At 34.4% G+C, this 25,511-nt stretch overlaps 1 protein-coding gene across 1 annotated transcript in view; it reads right to left on the bottom strand.

Moving 5' to 3' along the window:
* Positions 1-5,232, bottom strand: part of LOC149545067 (uncharacterized) — a 53,399-nt gene extending 48,167 nt beyond the window's left edge. The window contains exons 1-2 of the mRNA XM_089796039.1: positions 5,168-5,232; positions 4,927-4,981 (exon numbers count right to left, since the gene is read on the bottom strand). Coding sequence (XP_089652165.1) covers positions 4,927-4,981; positions 5,168-5,232 — 120 coding nt within the window. The remainder of the gene's footprint in view (positions 1-4,926; positions 4,982-5,167) is intronic.
* Between the last annotated feature and the right edge of the window lie 20,279 nt (positions 5,233-25,511).

Below are 25,511 nucleotides of genomic sequence, written 5' to 3'. Positions count from 1 at the left end.
GATATCCACAGAAATTGTTTGAGAAGCACATGAAGTTTTGACAACTCATGCACCCTTGCCTCCTCAACTGGTTTTATTTTCAAGTAACAGGTAAAAAAAATTCTCTCATTCTCATTGTGCTTTATATCCATGGTAGAGGTGTATTTCACTAGTCGAGCACAAATTGGATGTAGCATAAATGCTTTGTCTTTTATTCTAGACAAAGTGGGTTGCATGATGGCAACTCACATCGGTTCCTATAAGGGCACTAACTCTGTCTTCACAAAAAATTACAGGATATCCAAATTTAAGAAAGGATACTAATTTAGAAAGGAAAAATTGTGTTGTTTTCATTAATAAAAGAAATGCATGTGATTCAATGTGGTAGTAATTGGTGAACATTATCTTCAGCAATTAGTAGCCGATAGTTGTTTTCTAACTTCAAACATAACTGACTATAAGATTTATTGTGTGCACTAGAAAAATCATGTGCATTTGCACCATTTTTCCGAAAATCATCTTCAAATCCTCTATTAGTATCTTTTAGGTCTATGTTAATTAATTAGACATATCTTTTGTCTTCATCTTTTCTAGATCTAGATTGCTTTGCATATAATATTGATCTATGTGATTTAAATATTTTATTTGAAAAGTGGCATAGTTTGTATCATGTTCAGACCTCATATATGATGCTTTTTCTTGGCAATCCACATAATCTATTTGAGAAACACATAAAAATTTAACAAGCCTTGCACCCTTGCTTGCTGAAATGATTTTATTTTCAGCTAACAGGTAACAAAATTTCTCCCAATCAAGGTTGTGTCATTCTTTCATTTTTAGGTGAATTACAAAACAAGCTCAACACAAATTGGATGCACCACTGATGCTTTCCTTTTCTTTCTAGACAACATGGATCTGCATGATGGAACCTTAGAATGATTCTAGTTAGGGTGCTAATCTTTTTTCTGTAAATTAGTAAATAGCCATTCAACTTCATAAAACAATGCTAGTTTAGAAAGAAAAACTTGCATTGCTTTGGCCCCCCATTAATAAAATCTAAACTTTTTTTTAATTTTGTAGTAATTGGTGAACATGATCTCTGGTAGGGAGTAGCTAATAGTTATTTTCTAGAATCAAGTGGACTTGAGATGAAGAATTCTAGTGCAAATTGGCAAAATTGTGGGTGTTCGCACTATTTTTCTTAGTAGCATCCTCAACTCCTTCTTGATGATCTTTTAGGACTGCATTTTTATTTAGGCACATATTTCCTCTTCATCCTTTTTGAATCTGGATTACTCAAGATGCAATGTAAATCTATGTTATTTAACTCACGTCTATTTTATCTTTTCCTTTTAAAAGTAACCTACTTTGTTTTATGTATAGACCTAATATATGACCTATTTTTCCTTCAAACTACCATTTCAAACAACCTAAGATCTAGTTTTAATGTAGCACTGGAGTATTCCTTATTAAAATCTCATATTATTTTAAAGTGTAGTGGCACTAGTACGTTTGCATCCATTTTCCTACAAATTTTTTTTTAAAATGCTATGAATCCTCTTTATTTTTTATTTTATCATTCCCACATTGGTCACAAAAAAAAAATTCCCCCATTGGTCAGCTGAATCAATTTGATCAGTGCCTAATCCATTGGGGTTCAGAGTCTATAGCAAATTCTTAGATCTAATTTATTGCCTTACAACAAATTCTATGAGCAATTCTTATCAGAATTCATCATTCAAAATCCTTTCCATTACTAAAGAAACCTCATCACATTCATCAAAGCTTTTATTTAATCCATTGAATTAATAGCAGTGATAAATAGATATACAACCTAACTAGATTGCATTCAATTGCACAAGCCTTTACTTATACAATATCAAGATAACCATGTAATTAGAAGGAGACAAGATTCAAAAAGAACTGATATGGGGACAATTCACAATTTGTATTCATTTTCTTTTAAAATGGTATACCATTTACAATAAACTCAGAATGACCTTCAGAAAAAGACACAATTCATTCTATATTCATGTATTCTCAAAGAATTGACACAGAAAATACATCATGGATTTGCTTTCAAAATTTTGGACCAAAGATAGACTAAGCATATTACTTAGAAAAATAGAATTCAGACCATTTTTTAGCCTTGAAATCTCACTTAAATAGTGTGAGATGCAACAAGCTTCAGGCTAAAAGAAAGTGACATGTGTCTTCTAAAAGATACTAACAAATGTCTACCACAAAAGACAAAAGAAAACAATAGAAAAGCTATTACATCAAACATTCCTTGGTGGGTCCCTTTTTGTTATGCTTCTCAGTTGTTGAAACAAAAGAATATGATCCGATTCTTCATTTATTCTTCATCCTCAAAGTAAGTGGCCATAAGGTTAAAAAGTGTTGTATCATCTTCAACTACCTACAAACTTACTTTGATCTGGGGATTTTCCATGTCTACATTACTGATTATGAGGGTAACCTTTACTTTTGCATCTTCCTCCTCATCATCTTCTGACATTTGTACTAAAAATTGATTTTTCCACTCATTATAAACAACATCATCTGGCTAATTAAAATTTAGAGCCTCTCTTCATATGATTACTAAAGAATTTTCCAATTCCTCTAAATCATCAAGCTCTTTTCTGATGGCATTATAGAATGATTGTATCTTTACCAACTCTTCATTTGTTCTTGCCCAAAACTAGTGACTAGTTTCATTCATGATTTTCTTGATCCTTTCATGAAATATTTCGTCTAACTCTTTTTTCCACTTTTCTTTTTCCTTTATTGTGTCAACAGATTCTGAAGCACAAGGAAATAAAATGAATTTTTTAGCAATATATTTGGAAAAACAATGTGTTAATCTTTTTTGCAAAGAATCCCTCTTATCACCAAAATCTCCTAGCTTATTTAATAAATCAAAAAATTTCTCTACTTGATCACAAGGCATTTGGACAGCAGATATACACATGAATGTGATATCATTGTTTCTCTCCCTCCACTTCTATGCCAGAGGAGTTAATTTAACCTCATCTCTGCTCAACTCATCCATGAGAACTGTAACTCTTGTCAACTGATCAAAGAAAGTTGACCATTTTATTTTATCCCTTAAATACATCACACCCTACTTCAATTTTCCTTCATATTGATTCTTTAATTCTACCTGCAACTCATGTAATTTGGTTTTTTCTTCTTCAAAGTCCTCTGCATTATAGAATTGAGGTATTTCATGGGTGTCTAGTATTTCAACAATAGGGGTTGCTCCAACAAGTGATTGTGAAGGGTAGGTCATCCTATTTGCACTGGATTCTCCTACTTTTCTCTTCCCAAGTATCTTCTCCATTTGAGACATTTTGTTTTCTAGTGACTGTATCTATATTCCCCTTTCCTCATATGCTTTTAAAACTTATTCAAATCTAGCATTGAGTTGGGTAAATCTATCCTCTTCCTTGCCAGATACAACACCACCAAATTTCAGCACTTTTGAGGCCATCCCCATTATTTGCTTGCTGCTTACTTCACTAGCCCTATATACTGTCAATGTACTAGTATGTTCTGTAGTAGAGATTTCCTGCATCCTAGTTTTATCCCTTTCCTTAATTGACAAAATTACAAGGTCTTGGTGATCATCACTAAATTTAACTCCTCTATGAGCCTGTAAAATTTCTTCTTCAGTTTGTAACTGGACATCCTTTTGTTTTCTTATTGAATCAAAAGCCATAGCATTCACAATATCCCATTCAGGTAAGATAAGAACTCCTGACTATTTAACTAATTTCTTCCCAGCCTCAGGTGTAAATTGGGCAAAATCATTCAAAAATTTAGATTTCACCTCTTCTTTGATAACAGAGTCTAGTTTATCTGGTTGTTTTGCTTTTATTTTGTTACAAGTATTTTCAAAATTGCCTATATTCAGTCTCCACAAAAATTGTGCAAATGCTCTAGACTTCACAAAGTTTTCATCATTTACAAACCTCTCAGAGGCTTGGGCAACTATAGGATCAATTTCCTTACCTTTATAGTCAGCAACAGTAAGCTCCAAGGAAGCTGTAAGGGGTTCTTGTGGTTCCCCAATCTCCAGATCTATGGAAGTAACAATTATATCCCCTTCTCCTCCAATTTTTCTTAATTGTTCCCCTATAGATGCTTCATCATCTATCCTGATTGGGGATTGGCTTGGGGAATATTGTTCTGGCAGAGAAGAAAAAGATCCCTGTTCTAATTTCTATCTTTTTGGAGCACTAGTTGTAGATGGACTTCTTGGTCTTTTTCCTTGATGAGGAAGACCTTGTTGCACACTTTGAATCATTACATACCTGCAAATTTTTGCAAGGTATATTGGCTAGGAGCTACTATGTTTTTACTATTAATCCTTTTCTACACTTCTGCAGCTTTGTCTAGGTATGCCTTAATATATGTAGCCCTTTTTTCATTCATAGCCTATGTTATCTTAGCAAAATTATTCATCAAGGCCTGCATCTTGGCTCCCAGGTATTTCTTTTCTTTCAATGGGTCATAGTAGGGGTCAAAAGCATTAATGAATTCAAGAGTTTTGCTAAACATCATTCACTTTTCTTTTCTCAATTCTTGTTCTTGTAAGGTGAAAATGTTTCTAATCACATCTTCAAGATAATAAACTTGTTGGACCATGTGAGAAGCTTTTATTCTCTCCCTGAAGCTATCATAGAAACCTTCAGGATCAATAAATCTGGCATGAGATTATGCCATGTTATATTTGTCTAAAAAAAATTTCAAGTGTTTCCAACCTTTCCTCACAAAAACAAAATCATGGGCCACCGTGACAATTGGAAAAAATGTGTCCTTCCTGGTCAACTCCCTCTCATCTATGGTACCTATCTACCATAACAACTCAACAACTCCTATCTTTAATGGCACATGAAATGGTAGCACATGAGGTTTTCCCAAAAAACCATACACTATTATTACTGTTGACTCAGCATAATTCTTAAAGCTTTGTCCCGATCCCACCATGCCCGCTTGCCTGCATTATTTAAAGATTACACATTTTGATAATGCGAGAATGTAGGAACTGTTGATCTTGCTTTAATCAATGGTGATCAGAAACATGTAATGACTCTGCATTCATTCAATCTGAATGGATCAATGAAAAGTTTTCTATCCATTCCATGTCATTTGACAATTGCCATAGAAGACACACCGTAATTACCTTTTTGCAAAAGGTGGGCCCATGATATCACCATTTCCACGCATCGTGAGCCCGCTTTCTTGCATTATTTAAAGATCACGCATTTTGATAATGCAAGAATGCGAGAATTGTAGATTTGAACTAGATCCACAGTTTATGCATATTGATCATAAGGTGAAGCTTTATTGATTTAGACCATCAATGACAATACAGGAAAATAAAATGTGTCCTAGCAAATCTGACAAATTTGCAAAAGTGTCTTGACCCATGCTGACATACTAGACCTTTTGTGGTGCACTGTATCTCAAAAACTATCCGAGGCTACGTGTCACAAATATGCTTCCCTGCATTATTTAAAAACCTAGCACTTTGATAATGCAAGAATGCGGGAACCGTAGATATGAACTAAAATCAATGGTGTTGAAAAAAATTTCACAAAAAGAGGGGTAAAAATGTATTAAGACAAAAAGAAATACAACAAGGAGAGCTCAACAAGGAGCTCGATCCTGAGCAACAAGATCATCAAATTCTTGCACCATCTCAAAGGACAGTTGCCTCCTATCCCTAATATTCCAACCCGGATCATGACTAGATGCCCATTTGGCTAAACAATCAGCAGTTCTATTCCATTCACAAGGAATATACGTGAACCTAATGAACTGAAAAGAGGAAGAGAAGAAAAGAATCATCTTAACAACAGTGGCCAGCTGCCAACTAACATCATCAAGCTCTTGCGAAAAAAGCATGTTCACCACCACCTAGGAATCAGACTCACAAATAATCTTACTCCATCCCCGCAAGAAACTCTGTTCCATAGCATATAAAATAACCTGAGCTTCCATGAGATTGTTAGTAGAATCACCCTTATGAACTGAGAAGAAAAATTTAACATCCCTAGAACTACAACGAGCCACTCCGTCAATACCAGCTGGACCAGGATTCCCACGGGAAGAACCATCAGTGTTAATTTTCAGAACTCCACAGGGAGGAGGAGTCCAGTGCCCATCCCGATTAACCCGACCCTTCCTCTGATGGCGAAGCTGCCTGGACATAGAAGGAAACCTATGAGATGCAGCTCCATCCTGCAGATGAAAATTGAGGCGATTACAGATAGCAAGATCAACTGGATCCATACCCCCATCAAGCTCACACTTCACAAGAATAGTTTCCTGAAGAGAATGTGATATTTTCCACCAAAGATGCAAAACACCAAGCTAAACATCTTGGAATATGCGATGATTCCTCTCCAACCAAATATGCCAAAGCATGAAAGATGGGCCAACAATCCAAGCAGCATGGAGAAAAGAAGACTTGGAGGGAGCAGTACCCAAGCAGGCCCAAAACTCAGGCAAAGAGGAAGCATGCCAACAAGAACAACCCCAAGCGCTCCACCAAAGGTGCCATATCTGAGTAGAATAGGAGCAATGGAAGAATAGATGGGAGATAGACTCCTCTCCATTACCACACAAAAAACAATAAGAGGGGCCTTTAAATCCACGTTTACAAAGATTATCCCAGGTAAGACAATGGTTGTGAGCCACTAGCCACATGAAAAAATTGCACTTGGACCAAGAAACTTTATTCCAAACTTGCTTCCACCAAGGGACCTCAGCATCCCCAAATAATTGTCTAGTTATCTCCTAATACCCAGCAGAGACATAATATTTACCAGACAAGGTACCGCCCCAAGCCAAAACATATGGAGCAAGCAAAGAAGAACACTCTCTAGAGGCTAGAATTTGAGAAAGCTCCTGACGATCCATGTCTGTATCTCCAGGAGGCCAATCAGAACAATGCTTCCATCTGTAACCAACAACAGGTCCCAATTGATAAGGAGTCTTGTAATGAGCCACTTTATCCCATCCAGCGGCAAGAAAAGAGTCACAAAGAGGCTAAAGATGAGGATATATGGATAAAATGGAAGGGAATCCATCCCAAGCATCAAACCAAAAAAAAGCATGAGAACCTCCTTTACATATCCAAAACAGACCCCTCTTTACCAACATTGCACCTGTCTTCAAAGTATGCCAAACCATTGAGCCACAGCCTTCAAGAGGAAGTGGAAAAATAGAGCAAGGATCAGCACCATGAAAATATTTATGAGTGATAATACAAGCCCAAAGTTGATTTTGTCCAGAGCACCATCGCCAATAAAGTTTAGCAGCCAAAGCTTGACTACTCAATAGAGCAGATCGAAGACCAAGACCACCCTCCTTTTTAGGCCTACAAATAGTTGCCCAATTAACTAGGCTCCATTTAGTACTACGCAAATTACCACTCCAAAGGAATTGTCAAGAAAGAGCATCAAACTCCTTGAGAAAGTAAATAGGTGCAGCGTGAACCATGCTTCGATAAGTAGGAAGAGCTTGGATAACAACTTGAAGAAGAGTAACCCGAGCAGCAATAGAAAGCCATCTATGAGTCCAATGATTTACCTTATCCTGAAGCTTGGTAATCAAATTTTGCAAAAAGTTTTATCATAAGGAATAAAGGTATTCTGATGCAAACAAATCTTTAAGATAAAATACCATGCCAAAATGGTTTTGAAACAATAACCTTTTTGAAAATTTTGAAAACTAGGGCAACACAAAACAAAGGTATAAGGGATTTTCAGGCACTTAGGTCCTTTTTGTGGATAATTTAGAGCCAAAACATAAGAAATTGAAATGAAGATACAACTTACATAACAGGGCATAGTTAGGGTAACCTAATTGTTTTCAGGATTTCACAAAATAAAACCCTAATCTGCAAGACTAAAAAAAAAAACTTAATTGATTTTTTACCCCAAATATCAGAATATTTCTATATTGTGAAAAGTCACACCAACATGCATATCCATTGAGTTTTTCTCTCAATCAAAACTACTTGGTTTGCTACCTTGTTTGTAGAAGGGTTAGCAAATGGTGTCTTGTGAACCATTCCTTGTAACTTCTTGGCATGTTACCACTTTGGCTAAAGCATATTAAACCATTGAATTTTTCCTTTAGTCAAGCCCCCTTAGCTTGCTACCTATTTGAAAAATTTTTAGTGAGGGTATTATACCCATTTATATTAAGTGAAACCCAGCTGAAATCAAAAATCAAAACCTTCAACAAGTTATGTGCCTTATTGCAGAATTGCAGGGTTACCATGTGGGATTTAATGTAATAAGACCCTGTGAAGGTCCTTTTTGATATATTTGTAATCATTAAAGTTCAAGTTGTAAGCCATTCTTGGCATCAAGATGAAAGGACAAGGGTCATTTATATAATGTAGTAAAATGTCATGGGCAAAGGGAGTCCTAGAATGTACTAGGTTGAATGGGGTCAAAGAGTCATAAAATGCATATCAAATGGAAATAAATGCAATGTAATTTGGAAATATGACAAAATGTTGCCAAACAAGCCACATATGGCACTATGGTAGAGTCATGGGATTAAGTGAAGGTTTATGAGTCTTTTAAGCATTAGAAAGGTCAATTAGTCTCAAAAATGTCACAAGAATTGAGTCCTAAAGCTCGAGTTTATCATAAAGGATTGTTATTAAAGATATTAAAAATTGTTCTAAACTGTCCCAAGATATTTAAAGGGAATTTGGTTGGTTTTAGGGTGTTAGAAAATTTGAAAAAGGAAAAAAATAATCTTATATGAACATGATAGATGAATGTGTAAAGGTGTTGAGGAGATTTCAATGTGATAACCCTTGAAAATCAATAAAAAAAACTCTCTATTTCGCTGTTAAAAATGTCACAGAACAATGACTATGCAATTTGGTTGTTTTTAATTGGTGCAAGTTTTATTTCACTTCAAAGCTTTTCTTTGAATATGAAAATGATTGAGAAGGTTATTTTGTAAGTTGATTTTATTTGTGAAAAGTCATTTGTAAAAGATTTTGCACAGGTAATAAGAGATTGTCATTGTCACATGACAGAACTTGACTTTCTAAGGAAAACTCAATGAATTTGACCCCTCTTACCATTGTATTGTATATGTAACTCATGGAAGAGGGGTTGATAATGTATTATGCACCTATTTGATATGATTTTGTGCAGAGAAATGAAGGGAGATTAGAGACAAAGATCTTTAAATGTGGCAGGGTGTTGTTTAAGGGTCACTAGGTGAATGGGATAGTTATGAGTTGGGAGATTCCATCCACATTAGGGGTATATTTTCTTGCATAGAAGGTTAGGATTGGACCAAGAGAAGGTTTTGGATCCATTGTAAGGATCAAGAAGTGCTTGGAAGGGTTGATGTTCCAAATAATTTCAACATCCAACATTTATAGATGTTTGAGTCCTAAATTCACGTCCCTTGATGTTAACCCAAATGGTTTAAGGATTAAGATTTTTAAAATTGTACAACCACAATGAGGCCAAACTTGCATAAGCTAATTGATTTGTAATTAAGTGAAATACGAATTCTTCTTTTCACCCTTAGGCCAACCCACTTAGGCCTATTTTTCAACAAATTTCAATTGCAATTATTTCATGGCTGAAATTGTAATGATCTTAGGCTCACGAGTTTTTGAGATTTACCCATCTTTTGAGCTCACATGTTCTTAATTGAAGATTGCATTAATATGTTTCAATATTTTAGTCATCTTCATGTTCCAATTTATTTGCAAGTATATTTTCCTATGAAGAAAGACCACACCTAACAATATGAACCCAAAACAAAGTAATGAGACAATGGCTGCATTGTGGGCTTAGTTTCGAAGAAAACTTGATAAATGTTATTGTCCTTGCAAAAAGTGTAAGGGCTTAAAGAATCAAAGAATTCTAATCACAACAGCCCAAATTCTTTGTAGGGAATATGGTCATGTTGAAGGGGGCCATGATTTTTGTCCATTGCTGAATGTGGATTTCCTACTGGAGGAACATGGAGGTGTGAATATCCAAGCTAAGGATAACACTTCCATGGAAGAAGATGATAATGTGCCAGAGGACATTATTGAAGAAGATGGTATTCGGGTAGGTGATGAAGAGGCTCATAATGATGGTACTAGTGAATCTGATGATAATGATGAAGATGTTCTTGACATACCTTTACTTGAGAAGGCACACAAGCCCTTATACAAAGACTCCCAAACAACTCTACTATCGGCTATAGTGTTGTTGGTGAACTTAAAGGTTATGAATAGTATATCCAATGTAGCAATGTCACATATGCTAAGGTATGTCATTTTTGTCATCTTCAATGTTAGCATAAAATTACTATTCATTATATTAACAATGCATATTTGTTGTTTTAAGTTGATTAGTGAGTTTTTGTTACCACCATCAAACATTTTGCCTCATTCATACTAAGAATTATCTAACATTATGGATCAAATTGGAATGAAGTATTAGACAATACATGCATGTCCCAATGATCACATTTTATATCATAAACAACATGAATTTGCAATAGAATGCCCTGATTGTCATGTTATTAGATATTAGTCAGATCAAATAACAAAAAATGTGCCTCACAAGGTTTTTTGGTACATTCCCATTATTCCACGTCTTGAACGATTATTCAGGTGTGCTAGCTTGGCACAATTTATGGATTACCATGCATGCAATAGAAGTCAAGATGGCATTATGCAAATGCCTGTCGATGGTTCTGCATCTAAAGAGATAGAAGAAACATGGTCACACTTTAAAGAAGAACCTCGTAATCTGAAACTTTCTTTGGCGGTAGATGGTGTCAATCTATATGGAGATATGAGATCTGTTTACTCAGTATGGCCTATTTTTGTTATTAACAATAACATTCTTCCTTGGATGTCCATAAAGAGGGAGCACATAATGTTTTCAATGATTGTGCCAGGTATTTTTTATTTTACTGTTATCTAAATTAATTTATAAATAGTGCATTAAAATGGTTATAATAATTACGTAATGTTTATGTTCATTCAATTTCTAGGTAAGTACCAAGTTAAAGATATGAATGTGTATATTGAGCCCCTAATTGATGAGTTGTTGAAGTTATGGAATGGCATCACTATGTATGACATCTCTAGACTGCTAGGACATCAAAAATTTCAATTCCATGCAATGCTTGTATGGACAATACATGATGCCCCTGGGGTAACTCATTTTTGTGGTATGTTATATTGTTAAGATTGCATATTTTTGGTTTGTTATAGTGCTTAAACATTACTATTGAATGCTTAAGTTGAGCATAATAATTGTACATGATCTTTTAGGTCTTTAGACAAAGGGAAAATTTGCATGTCCAGTTTGTGGTCTGAAGATGAAATGTCGTCATTTGAGAAGTTTAGGAGAGCAGGTATTTGATGAGTTTAGACACTTTCTCCAAAATAATCATAGGTATCGAATTGCTAAAAAAAATCTTTTCAATGGGAAAGAAGAGACATCATCAAGGCCACAAAGAATGACACCTCATTTATGAAAGTTGGAATACGATTGACTAAATCGTTGAGGTAATGTCATATTTTTCATCTAAAGTTTACAATTTTTATTTTGATATTGTCTTATATTTATTAATGCTGTAATTGATGCTCATGAAGGTCATCAAGGCATCAATGAACAACTTTCTAGAGGAATGAAAATTTATCCTACTCAATGTAGTAGGTTACCATACTACAAGGATCTCCAAATCGTGAATTTGTTTGATGCTATGCATATTGGAAAGAATGTAACAGAGACACTATGGAAAATGTTGGATGGAAGGCATGATATAGAACAAATTGCTAAAATTTGTACTGACATGCATGAATCCAATCATGCACTAAAATTTTTCATTGAATCAAATAGCAATGGAGATCGCATAAACACAAGTGCCCTTCCTTGGTTATTAACGGAGCAACAAAGTGATGCATTAAAAGAAGTTATCAAAAAAAAAAAAATTCTAACAAGATTTACTGCAAATATAAGAACTCTTCTATTGAAAAGAAAGGTGATTTTGGGCTAGGGTTGAAAACACATGATCGGCATACCTTCCTCAAGGTAAGTCATGTTTTCTATTTACAGTATATTTGTAAGATTGAATGTTGTACCAGTTGAATTATTTAATAATATATTAAAATGACCATTTTTTAATGATTGCAGTTTGTCCTACCTCTATCCCTTCCATAACAGTTTGACAACAGTATTAAACAAGTTATATATGATATTGGAAAATACATGAGGTTAGAAGTTTTTTTTCTTAGATTTGTAGCTTTTTATCTGAAATCTATTGTATAATTTTATTTGAAATCTCCTTTATGTATTTTTGAGTGTTGAATCTCTTTTAGGTGGTTATCATCTAAAGAAATTGATAAAAAAGATATAAAATATTGGAAGAGAAGAATTCCACAGCTTATGTGTGAAATGCAAAATTGTTTACCTCGAACATTTTTCAATGCTCAAGAATACTACCTCATACATCAAGTTGAGGAGATTGAATTGTGTGGACCTATACAAGCTAGATCAATGTGGATGGTTGAGAGGCACTTGAAATTTATGAAGGGCTTGGTTCGAAAAAGAGCAGATCCTGAGGGTTCTATGATAGAGGGATATATGATATACCAGACCATGGTGTATATTAGTGAATATCTTTCAAAATTTGCAGCAGGTATCCATGTAGATTGCATTTGGAATTCTAACTGTAATGACAAATTCAAAGGGGAGTACCTGATGGGGAAAGGTAGATTGAGGAGGGTGAGAGCTAATTATAAGCTTTTTTTTGTAATTTAACAATTCTTATCCATCATAAATATATATAAGTTGTTTCTAACTGGTCTAATTGTCTTCTTTATAGTTGGTTGTGAGTGGGATGCACTACACTTGTATATTGCAAACAATCTTGATTGGATGAAAGTATGGATTGAACAGACTGAAGAAAATGGTCGCTCATTAACATGGAATGGTGTTGCATCATTGGTTAAAGAAGCTCATCATAATGGAGATCCCAATGTTATGCCAATGGTACTTGATCTAATATATGGCTTAAGAGATACAGAGGTATGCATAAGATTACTAATCATGAGACATAATTTTAATATCAACTCACAGATCAATGAGAAGATTCTTGACATGTTTGAATAATTGCAGGTCAAACACCACAAAGCTATGTACTACCATGGCTATAAATTTGGCACAAAAAAGTTAGATGAAATGAAGAAAATGTGTGATTCTAGGATAAGTGATGTCTTCGCGGTCACCAATATTTCATCTTGAACTGACATAAATCCTCAAAAATCTGAAAATTGATACTATGGCATTTCGGATGATATACTTGAGTGTGACTTTAATTCATTCAAAATACTTCCATTTGTTGTCAAATGGTTTAGGTTACGACTGAATCAAAATGATCCAAATAGGAGTATTATTGAACATGATAATGGATTTACTATGATTAATACAAGGTCATTTGAGCCAATCATATTATTAGGCTCTTTTATTTATGGCTTTGGAGTTATTTTGATGAAAGTATATGAATATTTGATGTCACAAATGGTAGGAAAAAGCTACAATGATCGCTAATCAAATGAAATCTAAAATACGAGCGTCATATCTACATGACATTGGCCTTAGTACTGACTTTGTATTCATCACCCAACAAAGTATGCAAAGATACACTAATGAACTTGTTAATATTATCATCAAGGGTGACAGAAGTGAGGAGAATGAGGCATTGAGAATAGAATTGGACTGTAGAATCCAATCTTTGAAGATAAGCAGTAATTTGACTAAAGAAGTAATGGAAGTTCAATAGATATTAATAATTTATAGTATCTTATGGATCATGATGTCTAATTTTATGTGTTCTTGTATAGACATATGTGCCACTTGGGACATCACATGGTGAACATCGTCAGTGTTGTTGCGCAGTACCTTCGTGTAAGTAACACTTTGTTTTGATCAACATTATAACACTTACCTTTTTTTGTGGATGTTTCTCACTAGTATCCCATTTGATCTTTATCCATTGCAAATGTCTTTGCTAACAATATTGTATTCTTTAGCTCATGATGAAGTGCAGACTCCTCCTTCAGTTGGTGGTCCACTATTGTTTGCTGCATTGTCAGTAATAAGGACCATGCAAACATCATTGTCTATGCCCACTAGAATTGGTAAAACCTTGTTTGGCTATATTTTTTAATGTGCTATATTTTGTAATGTCTTTCTACAAGTTGATGAGAAAAGAAGTAGCATATCAGTGCTTAAATGATGTCTATAGAAGCCTACATACACACAAACACATGCATACACACACAATGTATACATACATACATACATACATATACATATATATATATATATATATATATATATACCCACACATAGAGAGACATGGACATAGGCAGGGAGGTAGACCAACAGAGAGCAGCACTAAAATTATCATTTAATTGTTATGATATTTCAGTCGATAGACCAACAGAGAGCAGTACTACTAAAACTGATCCATTTTCTGGAGCAATTCATGTGATTAGTATTGGTTCATATGAAGGGACATTGTTGCTGAATAAGAAAACTATGTTTTCATTAAAAGAACGAAAGCTTCTAGGTACTTTAAAATTGATATTATTTAAAGTGTAAATTTAGTTTACTTTTACATTACTCATTTTGGACTGATAAATCCTTTATGTTGTTGTAGGTAATAATGCTTTCTTTGAACATCTTTTTCATATGAAATTGAGACTATTTGGACCCACCATATGTAAAAGGTACGTAGTTTCATATCATTGCTACATAAATTTTCTTTTCTTTTATTTATTGTAATATATTAAAGTTATTGATCTAACAATCTATTTTTTTTTAAAAAGGTTTAATTTACAAGCTGTGGAATTATAAAATTAGTTGATTGCATCTATTGGGGAGAAATTTGGGAAAAACATTTTTGACACTGGCCTACTTTTGAAAAGAGCAGCAAAGCATATAAAGATTGTGATGGATCAATATAGAAGGGCTCTTAAGGATAACCCAAAGTATGACCATCCTCCTATGATTCCACTAATGGAGTGGAATGAAATAATAGAAGATGCAAAGGAGAAAAGGCTATGTGAAGATAGAGATAATGAAGCAGCATAGTGCAAAAAGAGGTATGTCATTATAGTATTAAGTACATTGTAATCATGCACTAATTATTGATATTTGTAAATATATAATCTAAGATGTTTTAAAATGTTCATAGATTGTAGGACCCATCTGTGGCTAAAAAAGCAAGAGTAGAAAAGGTTGGCCAACACAAACTTGGCTCTAGTGGCTATATGAATCTCTAGTCTCAACTTGTAAGTAGAGCAATGAATTTTTTTTTTTTAATATAATGTTGCAAATAGTTTTGTTTAATGAAACCATACATGGAAAATTAACATTATCAAAAAAAAAAATCATAGGGCACAAATTTCAATGTGGAGGTCACAGATGAAGATAGAAAAATTGCCTTGAAGGAAGGCTATAAAGTTGTGGTTGCACACCTACATGAAGAATCTATAAGCCTTGCCCAAGAATCAAGTGCACCAAATGATATCTTATAGGTAAATTGGTCAGATGAAAAGTAAATGAAATTAAATAGTTGAGAAGATTCTTTTTTGGTATTAGTTTTAAACATAAATTGACTACATAACAATGTGCATAACATTTTACTGTAGCCTTCATATCTTACCACAGAACCTACTTGTGACGAAGGCCATGACGTGAATTATAGTGATGGAGGTATTAATCTACTATTAGAAATTATTTATGCAATTATGAATACAATTTAACATCTTCAATTTGAATTTCACGTGTATCCTTTTTTTGAATATTTCAGAGCATGTTGAACATCATGCTGAAGGAGTGGACCATGTTCCAAGTGTTCAACATGTTGATGCAGTGGCAAATCAAAATGTTAATATACATGATGTGGCATTTTTAGGTAAGAAAAATGCATTTTATGTTGTACTTGTACTTAATTAAAAACTTGTACCAGTTAGAAAAAGAAAAAGAGTATGCCAATTTATCCCATTCACTTGTTCTTGCAAGAGAGCCCCCTTTAGTGCAGCAAACTCCTGCTCCTCCAAAGAGAAGGAGCCATCATAATTTGACATTACATGTGCCAGAAGAGGAGGAGAATGATGCAGCTATGGATGCTCCTATGAGTACTTTTCTTAAGAAAGCTCAGAAAACAAAAAAAAGAAATGATGTTTTAAAAATCTTCTTTGATAAACCTTGTTGGATAATGAAAGAACTTTTTTTAAAGTAATTATGTATGAATGATGCGTATTAATACAGATTTTTATTTTATGTTAACGAATATTGTTATGTGTTAATGAAGTTTTTATTAGTATTGTGTATTAATGAATTTTATATCATATTAATGAATGTTATGTCATTGTATTGATTGAATGTTATAGTTCATAAATGGATGAATTAATGAATGAAGTATGTAATTAGATGATAATGGGTACTTTAGATTGATGTTAGGGGGAGGGGGGGTTGAGGCCAAATGAGCTTCCACCTTCATGTGGTTGGCCTTGTTAAGTAGAGAATATTATAGTATTCTTGAAACCAAGTGAAGCTCAAACTAACATAAAATGGACACTTTGCATGTCGTTGGTCTAAAATGATCCACGACTACTGTTGCCCATAACATACAATGCAAATGTGATATGGGATTTATGTGAAGCAATGGATGAGATTGATGAAGATGATGACTCTGCCTATGGAGATTTTGAAGATCTAGAGATAGGAGAGAAATATGGAGATAAAGCTAATGATAGCCTGGAGGACAGTAAAAATTTGAAGTCTACAGAAGAACAACAAATATTAAAAAAGATTGCACTTCGTGCCAAATTTTATTCTCAATATCCTTTTGGCTATTTTCTTTTCCAGTCATACAATGCCTACTTTTAAAGATATTTAGTTTCCATGGTTCATAACATTGTGAAAAAATTTTCTCAAGTGGATAGCACTGTGTATGAAATTCATCCTTAGGATATGATGCAGGATTAGAAGTCTAGAGTTTCCTTGCATGGGTGACTACATTGCAAGAGTTGGAACAAAAAAGCAACTGAAATTACCACCAAATCTTCTACAACCTCCACAAGGTTATACAAGGTTTGACTCACCTTACAAGAAGGACCTTACTGAGGTTTTTTGCTGCTGCTTTAAGTCATAGACCCAACACTTCATGAAATGTTGCAACTCTTCTTCTTGTCACTTGTACAACCCAAGCATCATACACCAACCTTGGCACAAGGTGATCAAGCAACCCCAACCTTCCTAACATCCAAGGGAACTGAAAAAAACATCAACACACCCAAAACAAATTAGGTATATGGTAGATTTGATGTTACCAGTCATAAGCTAAATTGCAACACTTGACTCTTATACCATACACACAACCAAGAATGCAATTGGATCCTCTAGAACTCCCAAGCACCAAGGATAGTTTGGAACAACTCCTATATGACCAAAACAAGGTGCAAAAAAGGTTGGAAACCCTGCCAACCACTTACCAAGCAAAGTGTTGCAACCAACCAAATAAGCGCTTAGGTTTCTTAGCATTGTTTTCCACCAATAACTCCAAATGTTTACAAAGGACTAGGCAAAGAAAAGAAAAATTCAAACACCCTTTTCAAAGTGGCAAAAGACTCCAATGTTTCAAAACCTAACTCCACTCCAGCATACCCTAGCCTTAATCTTGCACACAGGCCTAATTAGCAACTTTAGGCTTGGTCTACAATGAAAAGGTTAAAAATATGGGTGCATGGATCAATTCTTCAACTTCAATGTGTCCTCCTGATCAAACTTAAGATGCCTTGCCTCCACACCAAGTCCCAAGTTCCTTTTATCACTCTAACTCATCAAATTGCAAAAACAAGGTCTAATACATGGGTCTTATTAGACGTAGCGCTTGCTCTTAAAAATTCTTGTTGCAATCTCTTGGCTCCAGGATTTTGACATTTGATAACACAATGCCCTAGTTTTCTCCATACCAAATTGGAGAAAATTCCAACGGTGGGAATTCAAACTAGGGCCATTCCTTTGGCCAAAACCCTTGTTTTGAAGGTTTCACAGGCAGCAAGGAAGAAAAATATATAACTTGCAAATGAAATCAGATCTCTCCTTGAAACCAATGCCAAAACTTCATAAAATTCAACCTCGAACTTTTCAATGCAAAACAGCCACCATAAAACCTTCAGGAGTCCATACAGTATGCAAAAAATAGTCAAAAAGGCTTAGAAATAGTAGATTTTATTAATTTTAAAGCAAGTACAATGGTTCTCTTCATCCAATGGATGTTTAGAGCCTTTATAGGCTTGTACAAAGTGGGTAGAACCACCCCATGGCAGTTGTAGCCATTTGGGAGTGGTTTCTATTAAGAGTTATTAATTTTGCAAAAAGTTGCTAATGCAACTTTGCAACTTTTGCATTTCCTTTTGATATTTTAACTACCCTCCAAACAAAACGAGTTCTAAACCTTCCAAATGTTTAGTCTAAGACTCTAGACCCTTAAAACAACCTAGAAAAAAAGGTATGAATCTAACTCCACCCTAGGACCAATTGATGCCCAGGTTCATATTGTTACTTGGGGTCTTGTGTCCGTTACAATGGTGGTTGTCCTTTATTATTCCTAATCCTTATGACATTGCATAAAAAAAAACATAAAAAAAAACAATAGATTAGGTGTTCTGCACCATTCTCCCCTGCATAAAAGAAACTCCAATCTCTGGAGTGGTGTCAAGTGAGGGATCAAAACCATGTGCCTTAAGGTCCTTTCTTGATATCCATGTTGCATTTGCTATTGGTTGTCCCTTCCACTATACAAGATATTCAAAATAAGTCCCCCTTCTGGTCTACTTATTAATCCTTTTGTCTAGGATGGCTTCCACAACCAGTTTGGGCTTTGGTGGAATGTTTTTCCCCAACTCTTCCTTGAGGTTTGTTGTAGTACCTACATCACCTATAATAGCACATTTAAAAGAATACAAGTCAAATACATTAAATATGGGTAATAAATTAAGATCACAAGGAAAATCAATTTGATAGGCATTATTGCCACACCTTTTCACTATTTTAAAGGTCAAGCAATGGATGAGAGTGATGAAGATGATGACTCTGCCTATGGAGATTTTGAAGATCTTGAGACGAGAGAGAAATATGGAGATGAAGCTAATGATAGCCTGGAGGACAGTAAAAATTTGAAATCTACAGAAGAACAACGAAGACTGAAAAAGCTTGCACTTTGTGCCAAATTTTATTCTCAATATCCTTTTGGCTATTTTTTTCTAGTCATACAATACCTACTTTTAAAGATATTTAGTTTCCATGGTTCATAACATTGTGAAAAATTTTCTTGGATAGCACTATGTATGAGATCCATCTTTAGGATATGATGCAAGATTAGAAGTCCACAGTTTCCCTTTCATGGGTGACTGCATTACAAGAGTTGGGAAAGTCTATTTCTAAAGAATTAATAGTAATTAGGTACATAGCCAACTAGGCACAATAAATATGAGTGGGAAGAGCTAAATGACCATCTACTTTAAGGTTGTGAATTGGGATAGATAAATAGAATTGGCATAGATAAATGACCATCACCTTGCTATTGGTATCTAGTGCAACAATAACAATATTTTCATACATTTATTTATCTAGAATGAATCATCCTTACTCCTCAAGGATGTTAAAACTTAAATCTTTTTTATTTTCTTGGCTAAGATTTTAGTTATGAATTTGTCAGATAAATTGCGAAGAGAAACATACGTGAACCTATTGAAGGCGAGAGTGTTCTCTTCTTTAGGTACCAATGCTAAGGCAGAATTGATGGCTTCAATGACCATACCACTTTGTGAACATCTTCAACCAATTGGAGGTCAACCGCAATGAATTCAAAAAACTAATGGCTAAAAGAGTCTGAGATCTCATCAGGTTTAGGTGTCTTGTCTTATAGCCTTGTTCAAAACAAAATCCCTGACCTCCTTCATGGTGACAATTTGACAATATAATATTTTTAATTTCTTTAGTGATGATATTAGGAATGTGATTAAAAGAGAGAAGCTTGAAAAACAAGGTCTCATTTGACTTGTGATAAAAATCTTTTTAATTCCTTTTCTATTAAAAATCATATTGCCATTGCCTAACACAAATTTTTTGATTGTGTTCCTTTCACACCTTTGATATGCTTTGAGGTGAAAAATATATTTTATTAGCATCTCCTTCATAGCATCAAGTTATGTAGAATTCGACCCTCAAATGCTCTTCCTTCCTAACTATTTTATGCAACTGGGCAAGGAAAAATAATCTCTTTGATTTAAGAGCTTTAGTTATGATCAACAAATACATTCCAAAACATTATCATAAGATGTGGTCACAAAGAGCATGTTGATGTTGGCAAAATATGTAATGTCGTGCCCACCCAAGTGTTAACTCTTACCCTACTTTGATATTTCTACCATAGGATTAAAATTTATATTAAGTTCATTCTGATATGATGTAATTGTAGGATGGATATGTGCCTTCTAGATTGCAATCACCTGTTCACAATATTATGATAGTTTGGCTGTGATTTCAGTTATTAGATTTGATGCTTCACCTCAAGTGTGTATAATGTATATACAAGTTTATGGCTAATGAATGTATATGGAAAGGAATGACATGGTTTCACTAACCCTTCTTACTGTACCTAGTTTGTGTGGTCAAGTTAGTGACCTTGTTACTTAGGGTATGTTTCATTACTTCACCCATCATATTTGGATACAAATAAAAGGATGTTCTTGCCTAAATTGCCGATGATCTGAACTATTTGTTATTTTGAACCCATGTGTTGTGGATGATTACTATCAATATGATTCCATTATTTACTATTATTATGAACTACTTCATTTTTCCATATCACCGATAGACAAAAGACATATGAATAGGTTTTTGAGGTATAGTTGTATAAATTGTAAAATTTGCACATTGTTCCTCAAGAAACTTTATAATATGTTAACATTGACTTAGTCTTATTGTCCTCCAAAAAATAGCAAAACCATAATATGATTACCATAGAGATGAGGTCATATACTTTTTAGCATTTCAATAGTTTATTCATGTGTTTGATATCGAAGTTGGTGTTGCAGCTGCTTTATATGCAAATGTTGGATATTCTAACTCCAATATATTTATTGCTTTAGCTCACCCAGGATGCAGTTCAACAACCCTCTTTAATCAGGACCTCTCAAAGTCAACATGCTTGATTTTTTTAAGTTGCCCACCTGTTAATGAAGATTTGATTAGTAGTGCTTCAAGGTACTATTCTTCTTGTGTGTGTATGTAATGGTTCACAATTTCATGATTCTATAATCTACCTATTTGGGCTAACTTTTTTGGATTCTACAGTAGTATTTTTGCTCCAATAGTATAGACAATGAATTGTGTCATCAGTATTCTGAAGCCTGTGTGCAAGTCTACAAAGAGATGGGTCTCAAGCTTATAGATTCATTACTACACTCAGGAATGGGCTCATCTTCAATCTTCAAAAGATTGAATATCAGCCAATTCCCGACTGTGGTAATGAATCTCAAAGCTCCTTCAGCCTGAGCATATCATGTCCTTTGGATGATCTTTTTGAAGCTGCTTCAACATTGTATCCTTCAGACTTTAGTTTATACCTGCCAACAACAAGACTACTTTGTGTCATTAGAATCATGAATAAGGAATGCAGAGGTAAGCTTTTCTAGATTTTTGCTGAGAAAATGTTGATATTAAAGTAGTGGGGCTGCTTGGCATTTTATACAAATTTGTTTGGTGTAATTTAAGATTTGAAGAAAACTATTGAAAATTTTCCTGTCCTTCCTATTTTATGCAAATTAAAGATGAGATTCATTGTTACTTGACTCCTCTACAATTTTCAATAACCGCTAGGATACTAAGAGCATATCATCTTGGAATGTCGGTATCATGGTTGTTTAACAAGGTTACATTTAATGCTAAGTGCTTAGTAGAACATAATTCTGTATCTCTTATAATCTAGTTAGGTGGCTAAAGGCTTTTTTCTTGAGTGTAGGATTACACACAATACATTCCCCTCTCAGTTTATGAATTAGAATCATGGTTTGGGACACCCTTAATTTATGTGTTGATCATTCTACTACTCGTATGATTGTGAATGCATTTTTGGAGATAAGTTTTACTCAATAAATTGTGAAGTGCATGGAATCTTCTATGTTTAATCCAAAGAAATACATATGCCCCTTTATAAGTTAATTATTTGTTTGAGTATATATAATATATTTCTTGACAGTGTCTTTGGTTGATGTGTAGCATCAAGACTTGGCTTCTGGTATTTCTTCTGCAGTCGCAATGAAGGATTGTATATTACTTGCAGCTTGTGGAGTAGATGAGATTCTTCCTCAGAGTCCTGAATTTCCAGCTGATATCTTCACTTCATGTCTCACAACACCTATTAAAATTGCATTGCAATGGTATTATCTTATTCTCATACCTCTAATCATCTCATTATTTTTACACATGATTGAGAAAATGCAATTTGTGATGCGCTAATAGCCAGCTCCTTTGCTGGGTACAACAACTGGACATATTAGGGAGTGAATTAATAGCATGGTTTCTCATACAAAATCAATTTAATATAGAGTTTTGGTAATGACTATTTATCTATGTTGTATCTTAAATTATTCTTATTTCCCTCAAATATGTGTCACGATGGATATAGTGTTAACATGTATCATAATATTGAAATGATTCTCTAAGGCAAGGCAAAGTTATTTACTATGCACAAATAGCTCACTTCTAATGGAATGGAACTTAAAAACATTGGGATATTGAAATTAGTGATCCTTTTATTCCCATCACGTGAAATTTTTGGTTTTTGCAATGTATGTTACTAGTTTTGGATTTATGTTTGCTAAACATGATTACATCTTTATCTAACAAGACATAAAGAATTACCAAAATACTTGTCACCCATCCTTGTACTACTTCATCTACATCATCTGAGAAAATCATTTATGCTTTGATGGATTCCTATAGCTTATCCCAAAGCTCTCATTCAACAGTTATGAGATGATCAATCAAGAGGAAATAGTTGACTAGAGCTTAGAGTGGCACAATTTTTAGATGATCATATGAAATGAAATGGGCGTGCGAGTAGAAAGAAACTAGAAAGATATTGTGTACAAATGAAGGCATGAAATGGATCATTTTAGAGCACTCAACACAAACACTTAGCACTTAGTACATATAATCATTCAAGATCAAATGGGTGTGTGGGATTATACACATAATGAATAATAAAGGAGGGAATTGAAACCTCCTTGAGGCTCACACTTGTTGAGGTCCACTTCAACAATGGCCCTTCCTGTGAATTTTTTGTGTAAAACCTTTCTAATGAGATAATGTGTTATGAGCTCTTCATCAGTGGGATGGAATGTGAATCCAAGAGGTAGTTGTGCATCACCCATATCATGACTGTAACTAAAGTTAAGAGAATTCAATAATAGAGGCTCTTAACTTTAGTTACAGTCATGATATGGGTGATGCACAACTGCCTCCTAGACTCACATTCCATCCCACTGATGAAGAGCTCATAACACATTATCTCATTAGAAAGGTTTTATAGAACAATTTTACAGGAAGGGCCATTGCTGAAGTAGACATCAACAAGTGTGAGCCTCAAAATTTTTTTGGACCAATTCCCAGTAGTTTTCTACCAAGCATTGGTCAAAATTTTGACCAATGCATGGCAATTTTTAACCAATCATTGGTCAAAATTTTGACCAATACTTGACAGTTTTCAACCAAGAATTGGTCAAAATTTTGACCAATTCTTGGCAGAACTTGTGCCAACATTTTTGAAAGGTTTTGACCAAACCAAAAAAATTTTGACCAATGGGTTGGTTGAACTTGGTCAAAATTTGGTCAAAAATTGGGTCAAAATTTTGACCAATAATGGTTGAAAAATGACCTCCAATGTACTAGTGAACCATGGAAGCCTTCATAGCCATAGCCACCACCAAGAAATCCTTGTGAACAAGCATGAATCCACACATCCCATGCCATGCTTCCAACCTTCACAAATGCTCCCTTAGCTAACCTATCAAGCCTTGTCCCACTCGACTCTTGCCTTTTTCACTCTTTCTCTACAACAACAACTTTTGTGGCTACTTATATAGTAGCAAGTCTCACAAAACCACTAAGTGGTATTACATAAACCATGTGCTACCTAACCCACTGACCCCGCACTTAATATTGGGCATTTAATTCTTTTCTCCAATATTAAATAATTACATGAAATATTTTCACAATGTTACAATACAACTCATCAAGAATATTCCATGGGAATCTTTACATGTTGCACATCCATCTAGGCACAACATTACATAATAAAATAAAATAATAAAATATAACAATATTATGCAATGTGTGCAACACCCATTATCTCAACAATCTGCCACTTGTTGTATACATTGCATAGGGTCAATCTGTAGCCACATAAATGAACAAGAGAACAATCCCTCCCAGCACATCCACCATCATGGATCAAAATACACCAAGTGCTCCATCCTGGTACCTACAAAAAAAACAAATTATCCAACATCTCAAACATGAATGATCTCACCTTTCACATTAGAAGATCATAAAATCTTGTACCAACTGAAATTCCAAGCACAAATAACCTAATCTAAAGGTAATCACATGTATTTGTAGTTGTCAAAATATCCATAGCTAAAATAGCACCCACATCAAAGTGCCAAACCCATCCAACTATCCATACCTCAAAGGTATAACAAGTGAATTTTATATCACTTACATATCTAATCTATAACCTACAATCACAAGCCTCGAGAGAAATACCTACCACATATATACCAAGAAGCTCCAACTACAAAAGATAATGTCAAATCTATAACCAATCCACTCACAACATCTCAAAGAAGTGAATCCATGTAGTATTAAGGACATCCACAATACATAAACTGATATCCTACAAGAACAACTCTTGTAACAAGTCTCCAATAGTCTCCAAAATTCTCCACAACCAATAGAGGAAAAAGATAAAGGAATAACCATATCATCTCTCACATGACATATATGAGCACAAACTAGTGATCACAATCTCTAGCCAATCTCAAATCCAATATAGGCAAAACTGAACATCCAAGAAGATAACCAAGACTAGAGAAACCATGCAAATCATAACCTATATCATGTCCTTCTACACACACCTCTAGATGTAAACTGTGCAAGTATGATCTCCTCTATAAAACCCCAACAAGAAGCCTCAACAACACCCAAACCATACCATATCACTAATCATGTATGTAAGCCTCTCACAAGAAGATCAAACTCATAAAACCATTCCTAATCCAAGGAAAATGCTCAATATAAAACCATCTCCCAAACTCAACCAACATAACAACATATGCATGTGGAGATAACCAATGCTAAACCAACTCTCAAATGAACCCTCCA

This window comes from Cupressus sempervirens, chromosome 8 (assembly GCF_028749045.1).
Source record: "Cupressus sempervirens isolate cs-2001-9-10 chromosome 8, ASM2874904v1, whole genome shotgun sequence".
NCBI lineage: Eukaryota > Viridiplantae > Streptophyta > Pinopsida > Cupressales > Cupressaceae > Cupressus > Cupressus sempervirens.
The sequence above is the reverse complement of the archived record's forward strand: the minus strand, read 5'-3'. Positions and strand labels throughout refer to the sequence as shown.